This window comes from Onthophagus taurus, chromosome 3 (assembly GCF_036711975.1).
Source record: "Onthophagus taurus isolate NC chromosome 3, IU_Otau_3.0, whole genome shotgun sequence".
Lineage (NCBI taxonomy): Eukaryota > Metazoa > Arthropoda > Insecta > Coleoptera > Scarabaeidae > Onthophagus > Onthophagus taurus.
This window is the reverse complement of record NC_091968.1, coordinates 21,937,182-21,955,305: the sequence shown is the minus strand read 5'-3', so window position 1 is coordinate 21,955,305 and position 18,124 is coordinate 21,937,182. Positions and strand designations below refer to the sequence as shown.

Sequence of the window (18,124 nt, the reverse complement as noted above, 5' to 3'; positions counted from 1 at the left end):
GTATTACACTGTCCGAATGTGCCTCGTGCATGTCCGTATCGGACAAAGTGCACTTTTTTTTTATAAATATTACTGAGTGGAAAAATATGGCCTATTTTTAAACTCTTAACGTTTTGTAACATGTGTAATAGAGCATACTTTGATGTATTACTAAAAGGTAGTAGCTACCTTTCATGTTTGATGAAATAGAAGCAGCTGATCAAAAGTGTTCGAATGTGCTCCGGTATCCACCTAATTGGAGGAATGGGAAAAAACATACAATTGGAAACCGGCATAATAAAACATGTAGACCAGTACGAATGGGACGGAAAGGAGATCGAGGAGGTTAGGGAGTATACTTACCTGGGGTATGTGTTTAGAGAGGATAACAGGGAGGGGTCGCATGTGAAAGCTATGGCAAAAAAGGCGAATAAGGTGATGGGATAAGTATGGGGTTGGGGGGAGAGAGTCTTTGGAAGGAATGTGGCAACGAGGAAGATTATATTTGAAGGTCTGGTTAGCAGTGTGATGATGTATGGCGCAGAAGTATGGGGATGGAGGAAGCAGGGAATGCTGGAGGACGTGCAAGCTAGATATTGGAGATGGGTGCTTGGGGTGGCGAGAGAAACACCAAAGTGGAGGCTGGCAGTGAAATATGAAGAAAGAATAGAAGGGAGGCTAAACTGCGGGATCTTGGGGGAGTGTTGGAGGGAAATTAGAGAGGGAAAGGTCAGATATGGGAAAGGAGACAGAGGCGACTATTATAGAAGAGCGGGCTATTCGGTAACTGAGATAAATAGTAGACGAAGGGTGGGTAGGGAGATGTGGTGGGAGTTGATAGATAGGGACCGAGATGTGCAGAGACAGGAAAGAAGGGCACAAATAAAAGAGGGAAGGTATAATGAAAGGTATAGGGACATAATTACGGAGGGGCTGCCTAGATACTTGTTGTTGGAAGGAGATGAGGAAGGGAAGAAGTTGGTGGCGAGGTTCCGTTGTGGAAACGAGGAGAGAGCTAACAGTTACTGGATGGCCGATGAGGAGAGGTGGTGTAGGCTGTACAGAGAGGAATGGGAAACGTTGGAGCATATGTTGAAGGGGTGCAGTGAGTAGAGGGAGGAGGAGATGGACCGAGTGCAGATCTAGGGAGGAGAGGGGAAGCGATGGATAAGAGGGGTTGTGGGGGTGAGGAGACAAAGGGATGGTGGTGGCGCGGAAGAATAGGGGTTTTGTGTGGATAGTGGGGGGTTTAGACAGGAAGCAGATTGTGGGAGATGGAGATGAGGGCAAAAGATGGATGATTGGGTAATTGGGCCGAGGAGCCGAAGGAGTGGAAATGGAGGAGGAGTGTAGAGGGGGCAAATAGTATTGTAAATGATGTAAAAATTGTAAAATTGTATACAATAAAACTCTTAATAGACCAGTACGAATACCTTGGGGTAGTTATAAACGAACACGGAAAGGATAATAAAGATGTAATGAGGAAAGTTGGCAGAGAAAAAAAGCGATAAAGGCAATGGATGCTATGGAATGATACAAACAAAGAAAAATATTTTTAGGGCCATTATAGAACCATTAATGACGTATGGGTCAAAAGTATGGGAGACAGACACAATTCGAAGACTGCTAGCAGCAGAGATGATGTTTTGGAGAAGATGCTGCGGCATAACTAAGCTGGACGCAGTTGAAAATAAAAATTGACAGAGGATACGAAGAAGAATGATGGCACAAAATTCAATAATAGACGTTATAAATGAAAAGCAACTAAAATGGTATGGACATCTACACCGAATGAGTAAAGAGAGAATCCCACTTAAGCTTTGTGGAACTTTTAGAACTGGGTGCTAGCAGAAAGAAACAAAAGAGGTAGGCCTATGAAAAAATGGATCCAGGATATCAGTGTGGAGATGAAGAAGAGAGGACTGGGTGAAGATGATTGGAGTGATAAGGTTGGGATACGAAAAGCGGCAATAAAAAAAGCTGCAAATACTCGTCAAATAGAATCGAATCCAGGAATGAAAGGACTCAGAAAGAAAGTAACTGAGTTGAAGTCTGATTCAATATTCTGCACCTCTTCTTTCCTTTATTTGATGCTTTTTCGAGGACAACCTGAACGCAATTCATTTCTGGGAATTCTTTTTGATTCGAGAGCTAGGTCTTCGCTGCTAATTGTGTAAGAACATTTGATAATAATTTACAAGCGAAAAATAAATAAGTGGAAAAATTTTAATTATTTTCTATTTTTTTCCTATTTGTTACTGATCATTTCTGTATTCGAACATCTTTCTTTTAAGTGGTTTGGCCAAATTGACAATTCTCCGTGTTGGTACATATCTCAATGCCGCTTTGGACGTGGCAAAAGGTTCCTTTTTAATATTAGGATCGCGCAAGGGATACTTCCATGATCGCGGATTTGATAATTCATACTCTTTTTCGGTTGCTAAACAAAAACCAGAAATCATAACGAGAAAAATAATTTAACCAAAAAGTTAACTCATATGCTCTAAAGCTTCCGGTTTTACTGCTCCCAGAACGATCGTTTCTTTTTGAATTAAGTTTCTGGTTTTCGGTTTTGACATTTCTTCAATTCGCCTTGATGCGCGGTATGATAAAGCAGCTTTGTTTACCTGGAAATATCTAAGTAAAAGAATTGAATGAATCGATTAAAGTACATAAATTTACGGTGTGTTTTGGAGTTGTTGGTCTTTTATATTTTTTCTTAGGACTTGTTGGTCTTGATAACGTTTTTATTCGTTCATTTGTTAATTCACGTCTTAGCTTTAAGTAATTTTCTACAAGTTCTTCCTAAATAATTTTAAATATTAAACTAATTTAAATTAAATTTATTTAATTTTATTCACCGAGGCTGTTCTAGTCAACTTATTCTTTTTGGATAATATGTATTCATCAAATTGTGTTTTTGTTACATACTGTAGATAACTCTCCTTGATATCTCGCTGCAATAAAAAAAAACATTGTTTATAAAACATTATTTCTTTGTTGTACTTACAAAATCTGTTCCAAATGATTTCTTATCGGACATTATTATTTTTTTTTACTGAAAATTTTGTTAATGATGAAGTTTTTTTTTGTGGTTTGTGACAACTATGACAAGTGATTGATTTATTTAAACTTACGATTTCTTGTTAAATTTATACGATTAATAAATCATTGTCTGGAACAGAGAATTATTGACTGAACAGAGGCTGGAAAGGAAAAAAGCAAGTTGGGCAAAGAAAAAAGTAGCTGGAAAAAGATTGTGTAAGTAGTAAAGAAAAGCTGGAACAAGACTGGCAATAGAAGTACCAGATTGTAGAGGAACTGGAATGAGAAAAGAAAGCTTAAGCAGAGAGGAGGACGAATAGAAAGAATCTAGAAATACCGGAAACTGTCTGAATTGACACTGGAAAGATCAAAAGGAGACCGGTCATAGAAGAAAGAAGTTGAACAGAGACTGAAAATACAACAAAACAACTTAATATTGACTGGTATTAGTAATAGAACGCAAGAACTGGGCAGAGACTGGAAAGATAAGAACAAGAATGGCAACCGAAAAAAGATACTAAAAAGAGAAACTTGATAGTATGAAGCAAGGAGGAAAGAGAAGAATTGATTTGAACAAAAAGCAAGGAGAAAGGTATAAGAGTAGGAATAGAACAAAAAGACTGAATAGAGTCCAGAATGAAACAGAAGGAATTGTGCAAAATGCGGGAAGGGAAAAAAGATGCTGGACTGAGCCTGGACTGAAAAAAGAGACTAGTAACACAAAAAAGAAACTACATAAAGTCTGGGTATCAGAAAAAAAGATAGAAGATAGAACAACAACTGATCATGGAAGAAAGAGATTGTCAAAAGAAGATTGGAAATACAAAGACACTGACTACATAAAAAGATCAAAGAACACAAGGAGATAAAAAACACCGGTAGTAGAAGAATGAAACTTAGTAGAGACTGATATCAGAGAAAACAGACTCGTAAGAGAGAACAATTTGGCAGGACAAAAACCAAGGAAAAGGGAATGAGAACTTTAGTATTTATATAGCATCATTCACAAAATGCTATAAGAAAACAGACAGAACACCAGTTTCTTTTTAAGTTACTCGATTATAATGCGATGAAACATTGATATTGTACCAAAACGTAAGTATCAAGTTATTACTGGGTGTTAAGCTCATACTATTATAGTTAAAGTTTGCTAATCCGGATTTTGAGCAAATTTGCAATCAAAGCTAGACAACATCAGAATTATTTGCAACGTTCTACATTATTGCTTCTCGATGGACATGTAAATACACATATAAATATAAAAAATATTAAAGTTATCAAGTTGGTCAGGAAGACTGAGGTTGTCATCCCCTTCGTCTACATATGGAACACACTATACTGCGAGACGACTGCAAATACTTTTAATTCCAGTGATACAACGAAGTCAAAAGTTGATTAGCATCTTGCTACAAACAATAAGAACACATTAAAAAACTAGATTAAAAAGATGTAGGACAAGTAAAATAGAGTGGGAGATCTACAGACTAAAAAGCAAAAGAGGTAATTGTTACACTGTTCTTAATTCGAACCTTATTCGATGATTTTTAAAGATTTTCAAAAACGTCTAGTCGTTTCTAAGGATTTCCATAAGTATAAAGGTATATCCAAAGATCTCCTCGAATTTCCAAGAATTCAGGGTGTTCCTGTACTTCTTTTCTAGTTTACTTGGAGCATTGTCAAAAGATTTTCATGATCGCGCAGCTCCGCAACCATCAAAACCAACGTCAAGTATTCAAGAAGGGTTAGCAGAAGAACACTACTACAAAAATCTATGGTTGTAGCCATTTTGCTGCTTCTATGATGGTTTGGGTTGGGTTTAATTTAATCCGGAGCGTTTACTTGGAGATTACAACAAGTTGAAGAAACAAGTTGTCGATGTGATAGCGTCACCTCTATCCAAGGTTTTAAACAAATGCGTGAATGAAGGATGTTTTCCAAATGAACTAAAAATTGCAAAAATTCTACCAGTACACAAAAAAGGTGATAGCAATCAATGTGACAATTTCAGACCGATATCTATATTACCAGCTTTCTCAAAAATATTTGAGCAAATTATAGCAAATCGTTTGATTGACTACCTAGAAAAATTTAACCAATTAACAACTTGCCAACATGGATACAGACGGAAAAAATCGGTAACACTTGATAACAAAGAACTAGTGGAAATCAACTTATTAAATTTTACCAAGGCGTTTGATACTGTAAGCCACAACATACTTTTAGACAAGCTGGTATATTATGGCATAAGAGGAGTACAACTAGAACTCCTAAACTCCTACCTCTTCGAACGCCAACAATACGTTCAATGGAAAGATAAAAATTCCAAGTTATTAAACATAAAACAAGGTGTGCCCCAAGGATAAATTTTAGGGCCCTTACTATTCATTATATATGTTAATGATTTGCCTGCCACGGTCAATGAAGCAATTGGCTTATATGCGGACGATACATCAATCATCGTAAAAAGTAAAGACAAGCGTGAACTAAAACAGAAGTCTATCAATGCAATGTACGAAGCGTAGTTATGGTTTGAAAATAATAATCTGCAACTAAAAAAGCAGAAAATCGTGTCGGTAAGGTTACATCTCGATGGACGGCTGGATTGGTACCATCATATTGAGGCCCTATCAAAGAAGTTATCAACAGAGGTTTTCACCATAAGACGTTTGAAAAGCATAGCTACACACCAAGCCGCTAAAATGTCGTATGTCAACCTGTTCCAGTCCGTGGCATCATACGGAATTCTATTCTGGGGATAGTCAACTGAGTTCCATAGAATATTTAAAATACAAAAGTCAGCAATTAGGGCTCTCTGTAATCTGCGACGGCGTGATAGCTGTAAGGAGTATTTCATTAGAGAATAAGTACTTACCCTACCAAGTATATACATACATACGGTGTTAATGTACGTGTACGATAATAGGAATACTTTCCAAACACCCGGCGAATCACATAGTTATGCAACTAGATCTTGCTATCAACTTGCTACACCATATCACCGACTCTCAAGAACACAACAATCGATGGACTATTGCGGTCCAAAATTTTTCAACATAGTTCCACCCTCCATTGCGGCAATGTCAAGAAGTAAATTCAATATAATTATAAAAAAACACCTAATTGAAAGTGCATATTACACTTTTGAGGAATTTATTAGGGAGGCAGTGAATGAAATTGATAAGAATTAACATTGATAATATATTTTTTTGTTTTTCTTGTTTGTGGACATTTTATTGTAAATCTGTTGTTACAGTAAATAAAGATATTTGTATTTGTATTTGATTGTCAAAAAATTTTCACGATCGCGCAACTCCGCAACCATCAGAACCAACGTCAAGTACTCAAGAAGGGTTAGCAGAAGAACACTACTACTAAAATCTATGGTTGTAGCCATTTTCCTGCTTCTGTGATGGTTTGGGTTGGATTAGGTTGGATTCAATCTAATCCGGAGCGTTTACTTGGAGCAATGTCAAAAGATTTTCATGATCGCGCAGCTCCGCAACCATCAGAACCAACGTCAAGTATTCAAGAAGGGTTAGCAGAAGAACACTACTACAAAAATCTATGGTTGTAGCCATTTTCCTGCTTTTGTGATGGTTTGGGTTGGGGTTAATTTAATCCGAAGTGTTTACTTGGAGCAATGTCAAAAGATTTTCACGATCGCGCAGCTCCGCAACCATCAGAACCAACGTTAAGTACTCAAGATGGGTTAGCAGAAGAACACTGTTACAAAAATCTATGGTGGTGACCATTTCCCTGCTTCTGTGATGGTTTGGGTTGGGTTTAATTTAGTCCGGAGCGTTTACTTGGAGCATTGTCAAAAGATTTTCACGATCGCTCAGCTCCGCAGCCATCAGAACCAACGTTAAGTATTCAAGAAGGGTTAGCAGAAGAACACTACTACAAAAATCTATGGTTGTAGCCATTTTCCTGCTTCTGTGATGGTTTGGGTTGGGTTCAATCTAATCCAGAGCGTTTACTATTACATTATCAAAAGATTTTCCCGATCGCGCAGCTCTGCAACCATCAGAACCAAGGTCAAGTCCTCAAGAACGGTTAGTAGAAGAACACTATTACAAAAATCTATGGTTGTAGCCATTTTCCTGCTTTTGTGATGGTTTGGGTTGGGGTTAATTTAATCCGAAGTGTTTACTTGGAGCATTGTCAAAAGATTTTCACGATCGCGCAGCTCCGCAAGCATCAGAACCAAGGTCAAGTACTCAAGAAGGGTTAGCAGAAGAACGCTACTACAAAAGTCTATGGCTGTAGCCATTTTCCTGCTTCTGTGATGGTTTGGGTTGGGTTAGGTTGGGTTCAATCTAATCTGGAGCGTTTACTTGGAGCATTGTCAAAAGATTTTCACGATCGCGCAGCTCCGCAACCATCAGAACCAAGGTCAAGTATTCAAGAAGGGTTAGCAGAAGAACGCTACTACAAAAGTCTATGGTCGTAGCCATTTTCCTGCTTCTGTGATGGTTTGGGTTGGGTTAGGTTGGGTTCAATCTAATCCGGAGCGTTTACTTGGAGATTGTCAAAAGATTTTCCCGATCGCACAGCACCGCAACCATCAGAACTAACGACAAGTACTCAAGAAGGATTATCAGAAGAACATTACTACATAAATCTATGGTGGCGGCCATTTCACTGCTTCTGTGATGGTTTGGGTTGGGTTTAATTTAATCCGGAACGTTTACTTGGAGCATTGTCAAAAGATTTTCACGATCGCGCAGCTCCGCAACCATCAGAACCAACGTCAAGTACTCAAGAAGGATTAGCAGAAGACCACTACTACAAAAATCTATGGTCGCATCTATTTTCCTAATTCTGTGATTGTTTGGGCTGGGTTTTCCGAGACGTTTTGAAACGTAGGTGGCGAAATACTCCGAATTCTTCTTCTTCATCACATTCGGCCAATTCGACAATCGTCATTTGCAAAAAGCTGTTTCCTTGCATTTTGGACAAAGACGCTTGGCCGAGAATTCACCGGATCTTAATCCAACGAACTATTTCGTTTGGTCTATAGAGCAAAAAAATCTCAAGAACATGATACGCCACTGTAGAAGCGTTCAAAACTACTCTGGTATGCGCTTGGGAAAACGAGTTTTTCCAAAATCTTTGCCGTGTTTCCAGTGATTGTCAAATCTTTTTAATCTAATATCAGCGCCAACAAAAGAAAAAAGCTGGATCTAGACTGAAGAGGCACGCAGAAGCTGGTAACAGAAAGTTGTCAATCAATAGTAACTGGAACAAAACTGATATTAAATTAAATGGATTGGACAATCACTGGGAATAGGGAAGAGAGTTTTTGTTGTTTTTTTCGAAATGTTTACCAATAACAATTTTTGCTAATCCATTTTTGGTTTTGTATATCATGGTCATATAGGTAGAAAGTTTATTTGATAATAAATTCGCATTCGCTGCTATTATTAGCCGGATTATTGAATCTGGATAGTTGATATCTACCTAAAATCGGAGGAAAATCCATTTATTAATAAATAAACAACATCAACAACCCCATCGCGGCCACTGCGATATTGGATTCAGTATAATTCGGACGGAAACCATTGGGATTTCCCTCCAAAATAATCCAATAATAACCGGTCTTCCTTCGACCTCTCGCCATTGATATTTAACCGGGGCAATTAGCGTCCGACTGTTTGACATCCGCACGCACAGCCCTCCCCTTTAACCCTTATGATCCCTTTTGGGGCGCAAATCCCTAAATCCCCACCAAATCAATCTTTCAAAAAAATACTATTTTTATTTTAACTCCACCAAATAAATTTTGTTACTGTTATATACATAATGTGTTATATTATTGCAAGTATGCAACCAATATCACAGTAGGGGTATTGCAATACGCAAATCGCGTACAAATCGCGTATATTGTAATATTGGTTGCATACTTGCAATTGTGTTAAAAAATAAGATTATTCGAATTACGGATGTTCTTCGTTAGTCCAAAACACGCGTTTATATAAGAGCATTAGAGATAATTGGGTCCAAACTAAACTCCCCCTGAACCAGAACTGGGTGCTTTTCCATCATTAAACCGAGATATACCGGAGGCTGAACGGTCAGTAATTATTTGGGAAGTTGTTACTGAAGGATTACGACTCGACTATTCGCTTCTAGATTGGTCGTTTTTTCCAAATTTGTTTTATTAGACTTCCACAAAATAAAATCCTTAAATGTTTTTAAATTTATTCTAAATCCCTTACTTTTCCCTGCGAATAAATCGGTGTTTTATCGAGTTAGAACAACAACACCACCGGCGATATTTCACAAATCGTATTTCCATAATTTTTGCGCTCGAATCGGAGACATAGGGTTTTGTCGGTACATTTAGCAATTTTGAAACCCTTTGAATCCGCGCGCGAGTTCGGCCTCCGCCCCTTCGGGGTGCCTATGCATAATTCATGAAAATGGAGTGGGTCCGCCGCGTTTTGGTCGCCGAACGAACGAACCGAAAAATAAACGTTTTGATAGTTTTAGAGATGAGCTTTTAGAATCGGGGGATGTCCCCTAGGACATTTTGAACGTGTAAACAAACGGTTTTAATGTAAATTTTTTTCACTAAAAAAATAGTCCCCCAAGAAATATAGAAAAAAATTTGGATATATTCAACGAAAATAGATGATTTATGAAAGGTTATTTGATAAGTAATTTGTTTAATGGGGTAATTTGTAAGTTGGAATGTTAATAAATTAAATACACATGGGAGCTTTGAAAAACGTTAACGTTTCGGAGCAGATGTTTTGGGGACATTTAAAAATATCATTTCGTTAAGAGAACGATAGATTTATTACGCTATTTTTGAAATGGGTCTCGAAATCTCCATAAAACTAAAAGTAATTTCAATAAAACTCGAAAACTAGCTCTGTTTTAAACGAACCTAAAACAATTTTCAACTTTAAATCGACCATAACAAATATATTTATCTCGAGAAAGATCCCGAATAGATTTCCTTGTAAAGATTTGTGTTTGACAAAAATCTGTACGCTAAAAATAAAAATTAATACAAAATTTTATTATACAACGAAGTATGTTTTATACACCATATTCATTTCATAATAAAACTTCCTCAAAAAAAAATTTTTTGAAGCTAATGACACAAAACTGATTGATTTTAGGTTAAGTCGAAATTAAAACTTTGTATCTTCGGAATGAAAAGTGGTGGAGAGTTGAAATTTTCACCGAAAGGGAGAATAATTCTTTCTTTATAACCTCAAAAAGTTTCATTCCTTAAATACCAAAACTTTCTTCTAAAACAATTTTTGATGCTAATGATACAAAACTGATTGATTTTAGGTTAAGGCGAGATTAAAATTTTGTATCTTCGGATTGAAAAGAGGTGGAGAGTTCTAATTTTTACCAAAAGGAAGAGTAATTCTTGCTTTATAACCTCAAAAAGTTTCATTCCTTAAATACCAAAACTTTCTTCTAAAACAATTTTTAAAGCTAATGACACAAAGCTGATTGATTTTAGGTTAAGTCGAGATTAAAACTTTGTATCTTCGGAATGAAAAGTGGTGGAGAGTTGAAATTTTCACCAAAAGGGAGAGTAATTCTTTCTTTATAACCTCAAAAAGTTTCATTCCTTAAATACCAAAACTTTCTTCTAAAAAAAATTTTTTTTGAAGTTAGTGACACTAAACTGATTGATTTTAGGTTAAGTCGAGATTAAAACTTTGTATCTTCGGAATGAAAAGTGGTGGAGAGTTCTAATTTTTACCAAAAGGAAGAGTCATTCTTGATTTATAACCTCAAAAAGTTTCATTCCTTAAATACCAAAACTTTCTTCTAAAACAATTTTTAAAGCTAATGACACAAAACTGATTGATTTTAGGTTAAGTCGAGATTAAAACTTTGTATCTTCGGATTGAAAAGTGGTGGAGAGTACAAATTTTCACAAAAAGAAAGAGTAATTCTTGCTTTATAACCTCAAAAAGTTTCATTCCTTAAATATCAAAACTTTCTTCTAAAGAAAAGAATTTTTGATGCTAATGACACAAAACTGATTGATTTTAGGTTAAGTCGAGATTAAAACTTTGTATCTTCAGATTGAAAAGTGGTGGAGAGTTCTAATTTTCACCGAAGGGAAGAGCAATTCTTGCTTTATAACCTCAAAAAGTTTCATTCCTTAAATACCAAAACTTTCTTCTAAAAAAAAATTTTTTTTAAGTTAATGACACAAAACTGATTGATTTTAGGTTAAGTCGACATTAAAACTTTGTATTTTCGGATTAAAAAGTGGTGGATAGTTCAAATTTTCACCAAAAGGAAGAGTCATTCTTGCTTTATACCCTCAAAAAGTTTCATTCCTTAAATACCAAAACTTTCTTCTAAAACAATTTTTGAAGCTAATGACACAAAAGTGATTGATTTTAGGTTAAGTCGAGATTAAACCTTTGTATCTACGGATTAAAAAGTGGTGGAGAATTCAAATTTTCACCAAAAGAAAGAGTAATTCTTGCTTTATAACCTCAACAAGTTTCATTCCTTAAATACCACAACTTTCTTCTAAAACAATTTTTGAAGCTAATGACACAAAACTGATTGATTTCAGGTTAAGTCGAGATTAAACCTTTGTATCTTCAGATTGAAAAGTGGTGGAGAGTTCTAATTTTCACTAAAGGGAAAAGTAATTCTTGCTTTATAACCTCAAAACGTTTTATTCCTTAAATACCAAAACTTTCTTCTAAAACAATTTTTGAAGCTAATGACACAAAACTGATTGATTTTAGGTTAAGTCGAGATTAAAACTTTATATCATCGGAATGAAAAGTGGTGGAGAGTTCAAATTTTCACCAAAAGGAAGAGTAATTCTTGCTTTATAACCTCAAAAAGTTTCATTCCTTAAATACCAAAACTTTCTTCTAAAACAATTTTTGAAGCTAATGACACAAAATTGATTGATTTTAGGTTAAGTCGAGATTAAAACTTTGTATCTTCGGATTGAAAAGAGGTGGAGAGTTCAAATTTTCACCAAAAGGAAGAGTAATTCTTGATTTATTACCTCAAAAAGTTTCATTCCTTAAATACCAAAACTTTCTTCTAAAACAATTTTTGAAGCTAATGACACAAAACTGATTGATTTTAGGTTAAGTCGAGATTAAAACTTTGTATCTTCGGAATGAAAAGAGGTGGAGAGTTCTAATTTTTACCAAAAGGAAGAGTCATTCTTGCTTTATAACCTCAAAAAGTTTCATTCCTTAAATACCAAAACTTTCTTCTAAAACAATTTTTGAAGCTAATGACACAAAACTGATTGATTTTAGGTTAAGTCGAGATTAAAACTTTGTATCTTTGGATTGAAAAGTGGTGACGAGATGAAATTTTCACCAAAAGGAAGAGTAATTCTTGCTTTATAACCTCAAAAAGTTTCATTCCTTAAATACCAAAACTTTCTTCTAAAACAATTTTTGATGCTAATGACACAAAACTGATTGATTTTAGGTTAAGGCGAGATTAAAATTTTGTATCTTCGGATTGAAAAGTGGTGGAGAGTTCAAATTTTCACCAAAAGAAAGAGTAATTCTTGCTTTATAACCTCAAAAAGTTTCATTCCTTAAATACCAAAACTTTCTTCTAAAACAATTTTTGAAGCTAATGACACAAAACTGATTGATTTTAGGTTAAGTCGAGATTAAAACTTTGTATCTTCAGATTGAAGAGTGGTGGAGAGTTCTAATTTTCACCAAAGGGAAGAGTAATTCTTGCTTTATAACCTCAAAAAGTATCATTCCTTAAATACCAAAACTTTCTTCTAAAAAAAAACATTTTTTTATGCTAATGACACAAAACTAATTGATTTTAGGTTAAGTCGAATTTAAAATTTTGTATCTTCGGAATGAAAAGTGGTGGAGAGTTCAAATTTTCACCAAAAGAAAGAGTAATTCTTCCTTTATAACCTCGAAAAGTTTCATTCCGTAAATACCAAAACTTTCTTCTAAAAAAAAATTTTGACGCTAATGACACAAAACTTTAATTGTTTGTAAGTTAAGTCAAGTTTAAAAATTAGTATCATCGAAACGAAAGCTGTTAGAAAGCTGAAATTTTCACCAAAATAAAGATTAATTCTAGCTTTATAACCTCAAAAAGTTCGATTACTTAATTCCTTAAAATTCTTGAATACCAGAATTTCAGCGTTATTAACACAAAAATTTTTGTACCAAGTTGTATTCATAAATTTTCCTTTTGAATACTATTCTTAGTAATTTGAAGTAATTTTCTTATTTTTCGTTTACGTCTGGATGAAACTGGGGTGTTTGGAGTTTTTCGAGATTTTCGTGAAGGGTGGTTTTGTTCTGTGGGAGAGAAGGAAGGTTGTGAATTTATAATGGAGATGCAAATGCCGGGGCGTTAAGTAGTCTTTTATGTCTAGTCTTTTAGCGTGATGGTCTAAAAATAAAAGGGAGAAAAAAATGGGGGCCGGGGAAATGAGGAAAATTCAAAAGCCGCCCCTAATTGCCACCGCTTTGTTATGTTAACTAACCGTATCGCTTTTATCGTCTTTAAAAAAAAAACAAGGGGTTTATTATTAACATTTTTTTATCGATACAAAAACTAATTATTTAAGTGCATGGATATTTTCTGATTGCGAATTTCCATACTATTAATTAAACCAATCCAAACAAATTCCATTTCGAACTTGATCGAACTAATAATTACACATCAAACGATCAATTACTACCGGGTAATTAGCTCGGTGGGCAATTATGACCGATTGAACCTTGAAGCGCGGTTCAGATATTCAACTCAAACTGTCGATCTATGAGGATTTCCACAAATTTAACTTACAAAAAAAATCATGACGTTTAACAAGTTAATTTTAGATATTACAATATTTATTTTGTTGAGTTGTTTCGGTCGTCGACGAGTTTTTGTTTTATTTTATTTGATTTTATTGTTTGTTCCCTTTTTTCTGATATATCTGGCCATCATCAGGGTCCATCACATGCAGGTAGCCGGCGCGCTCCAAGTTTTGTAAATAAGCCTCCCATGTGGGAGGTTGATTTCAGATAACTGGACCAATTATAAACGTAATTACCTCCAAGAATTAATCTTTTTTGAGTTCTTTTTTATTTCCCATTTTAAATTCTTGACCTTGTTTCAAATCATTCTGTGAGTTTAAGAATTAATAAGACATCTGTATTACTATTATTAATTTTTTTTAGATAATAAGCTTTTTTAACCCGTGTAATAAGAAATTTTTTAAGAAAAAGGTTTAGGGTGAGTGTGTTAAAATTGAGGATGATGTGTCTTAAATTATATAAGTGTTAGGTTGTTTGAAATGGATTTTTGATTATTTACGCATCTGCCAGCTTTTTATTATCTAGGTCATGATGTAATAAATTTATGTTAAGCAACACATGTTAGTGTTAATAAACGCCCCTGATGATGGATTTGATGACCGAAACTAAGTCAATTTCCTTTTAAAACAACGTATATTAATAATCAATACTTTTATTCGAAAATTTTCTCGTCACGAAACTTGGTAATGATCCCCAACTAAATAATTCGAAATTTAATTTCGTTGGAGGTAATTAAGCTTTCGTTAGAAAGGGGGTTGGTTGGAAAAGGAGTTCCTTTGTAAAGACGTAGTGTGTCGGGGCTTGGATCCAAACGACGTCGATATTTCACCGAAATTATCGTCGGAATTTGTTAGAAACTCGCGGCGAGACGTCGGCGTCGTCTCGATTTCGTTGTAATAAATTTCCGGCCTGGGGAATGTAATGAAAACACTACTGGCCCAGTAATGAACAAAGCGATCGTGTAACAGTTTGGACTAAATCCAATATCGTACTGCGGACGTATCGTAAATATCATTGGACCTCAACCCCTTCCTACTAGCTGCTATCGTATATGTGCAATGGCAGAAAACGTTTTTCTAGGGCAAAAGCCAAAAAAAATTTGGAAAAATTTGATAAAGCTAGATAAAACGCTATTTCGTTGAGTTTATCTTGAATTTTTTGTGGGGGTTTTTGAGTAATGCAGTTGGCGAGTTTTGGCAAGTTTTGGTGGGTTATTGCCAAATAACTGCGGGATGCTTTTATCAGCATTGAGAATTGAATTTTAATACCTAATTAATTTTAAAATAGGGTTAAAATAAGGTTAAAAAAGATCTTGTGGAACGATTATTTATGAAAATTAAGAAGTGTATTTGACATCAAATTAAAGCTAAAACATTGGTCTTTAATATGATATATGAAACCTAGTGGGTTGTGTTATAAAAATATTAAGATAATAAAACTTGAAGTTTGGTTACTTTTTCGACTTAATCAAAAAATGTCGTAATGTAGGTTGAAACTTAAAAAATCGTGGAAGGGTTGTTTATGAAAATTAAGAAGTGAATTTTACATCAAATTAAAGCTGAAACATTGCTGTTTAATACGATATATGAAACGTATTTGGTTGTGTTATAAATTTTTTTAGATAATAACACTTGAATTTGTGTTACATTTTGGACTTAATCACAAAATGTCATAATGCAGGTGGAAAGTTAAAAAATCGTGGAAAGGTTGTTTATGAAAATTGAGAAGAGAATTTGAGATCAAATTAAAGCTAAAACATTGCTCTTTAATATGGTACATGAAACGTATTTGGTTGTGTTATAAAAATTTTAAGATAATAAAATTTGAAGTTTGGTTACTTTTTCGACTTAATCAAAAAATGTTGTAATGTAGGTTGAAACTTAAAAAATCGTAGAAAGGTTGTTCATGAAAATTAAGAAGTGAATTTGACATCAAATTAAAGCTAAAACATTGCTCTTTAATATGATACATGAAACGTATTTGGTTATGTTATACAAATTTTAAGATAATAAAACTTGAAGTTTGGTTACTTTTTCGACTTATCAAAAAATGTCGTAATTGAGGTTGAAACTTAAAAAGTCGTGGAAAGGTTGTTTATGAAAATTAAGAAGTGAATTTGACATCAAATTAAAGCTGAAACATTGCTCTTTAATATGATAGATGAAACGTATTTGGTTGTGTTATAAATATTTTTAGATAATAACACTTGAATTTGTGTTATATTTTGGACTTAATCACAAAATGTCATGATGCAGGTGGAAACTTAAAAAATCGTGGAAGGGTTGTTTATGAAAATTAAGAAGTGAATTTGACGTCAAATTAAAGCTAAAACATTGCTCTTTAATATGATATATGAAACGTATTTGGTTGTACTATAAAAATTTTTAGATAATAACATTTGAATTTGTGTTACATTTTGGACTTAATCACAAAATGTCATGATGCAGGTGGAAACTTAAAAAATCGTGGAAAGGTTGTTTATGAAAATTAAGAAGTGAATTTTACATCAAATTAAAGCTGAAACATTGCTCTTTAATATAATATATGAAACGTAATTGATTGTGTTATAAATTTTTTTAGATAATAAAGCATAAAGTTGTGTTACATTTTCGACTTAATCATAAAATGTCATAATGCAGGTTGTAACTTAAAAAATTGTGGAAAGGTTGTTTATGAAAATTAAGAAGTGAATTTTACATCAAATTAAAGCTGAAACATTGCTCTTTAATATGGTATATGAAATGTATTTGGTTGTTTTATAAAAATTTTAAGGTAATAACTCTTGAATTTTGGTTACATTTTCGACTTAATCACAAAATGTCACAATGCAGGTTGAAACTTAATAAATCGTGGAAGGATTGTTTATGAAAATTAAGGAATAAATTTGATATCAAATTAAAGCTAAAATATTGCTCTTTAAGAAATGAAACTATTTGAGGTTATTACCAAGAATTACTCTTTCTTTTGGTGAAAATTTGACATTCCATACACTTGTCATTCCGAAGATACTAAGCTTTAATCTCGACTTAACCTAAAGTTTTGTGTAAATAGCTTCAAAAATTTTTTCTTGGAGAAAGGTTTGCTATTTCAGGAATGAACTTTTTGAGGTTATAAAGCAAGAATGACTCTTCCTTTTGGTAAAAATTAGAACTCTCCACCTCTTTTCATTCCGATTTTTTTTAAATAAAGATTTAAACAATCGTATCTCAAGAACGAATTGAGATATCATGATGAAATAACAACCATTCTAAAGCAAATATGGTTACAAATCTCTCTGTTACAAATTTACAATTACAATTTGTCTCAAATTATGGTATACACAACTTTGGAAACTGTTTTATTGTGTTTGTAAACATATATTAATGAAAATTTTACACATTTAAACACAATTCAGCTGGTTCAATGTAAACGCCCTTCATGGCGAAGCTTTTCTTTATTCATGAATTTTCATATTCTTCTCGATATCTATGCGTCTGAGAGCAATTTTGTTAAGAATACAATTTGCTACAACTTTCGTTCGAAAAGTTTTTCTGTAGCATGCTCAGATTCAAATTTATTCAATTTTATAGTTGTTGTCTAACTTTTCTTTAGTTAATGTTCTAGCTCATAGTTTTTGGCGATGTTTGCTGGCGATTTTGATATTTTTAGAATTCCTGGCTTGAATCTAAGAAATGATGATATCTATGATGGCATTGACTATGGATTATGTTATCTTAATTCATTATCATTAATTTTTATGGGAAACGTTTTTCTATATCACCTTTACTTTTCTACTTATAACAGAATTTAATGCAGATGATTGTCAATTTTGATATTTTGAGAATTCCTGGCTTGAACCTAAGAAATGGTGATATCTATGATGGCATTGACTATGGATTATGTTATCTTGACTCATTATCATTAATTTTTATGGGAAACGTTTTTCTCTATCACCTTTAATTTTCTACTTATAACAGAATTTAACGCAGATGATTGTCAATTTTGATATTTTGAGAATTTTTGGCTTGAACCTAAGAAATGATGATATCTATGATGGTATTGACTATGGATTATGTTATCTTAATTCATTATCATTAATTTTTATGTGAAACGTTTTTCTCTATCACCTTTAATTTTCTACTTATAACAGAATTTAACGCAGATGATTGTCAATTTTGAGAATTCCTGGCTTGAACCTAAGAAATGGTGATATCTATGGTGGTATTGACTATGGATTATGTTATCTTGATTCATTATCATTAATTTTTATGGGAAATGTTTTTCTCTATCACCTTTACTTTTCT

The 18,124-nt window shown here is 33.9% G+C and overlaps 1 protein-coding gene across 1 annotated transcript; it reads right to left on the bottom strand.

Annotated features, from left to right (window-relative positions):
- Window positions 1-2,199: 2,199 nt before the first annotated feature.
- Window positions 2,200-3,758, bottom strand: LOC111415893 (uncharacterized). The gene is made up of 5 exons (XM_023047777.2): window positions 2,990-3,758; window positions 2,841-2,936; window positions 2,662-2,784; window positions 2,474-2,606; window positions 2,200-2,419 (listed from the first exon to the last, which is right to left on the bottom strand). The coding sequence occupies exons 1-5, from the start codon at window positions 3,020-3,022 to the stop codon at window positions 2,235-2,237; spliced, it is 570 nt and encodes a 189-aa protein (XP_022903545.1). The 5' UTR covers window positions 3,023-3,758; the 3' UTR covers window positions 2,200-2,234.
- Between the last annotated feature and the right edge of the window lie 14,366 nt (window positions 3,759-18,124).

Bases quoted from the DNA above. Each gene is read 5' to 3' on its own strand.
- LOC111415893 (XM_023047777.2), bottom strand. From the start codon at position 3,022: ATGTCCGATAAGAAATCATTTGGAACAGATTTT. The intron at 2,937-2,989 runs GTAAGTACAACA...TTTTTATTGCAG, and splicing joins AATCATTTGGAACAGATTTT to CGAGATATCAAGGAGAGTTA. The intron at 2,607-2,661 runs GTAAATTTATGT...AGATATTTCCAG, and splicing joins CAACAACTCCAAAACACACC to GTAAACAAAGCTGCTTTATC.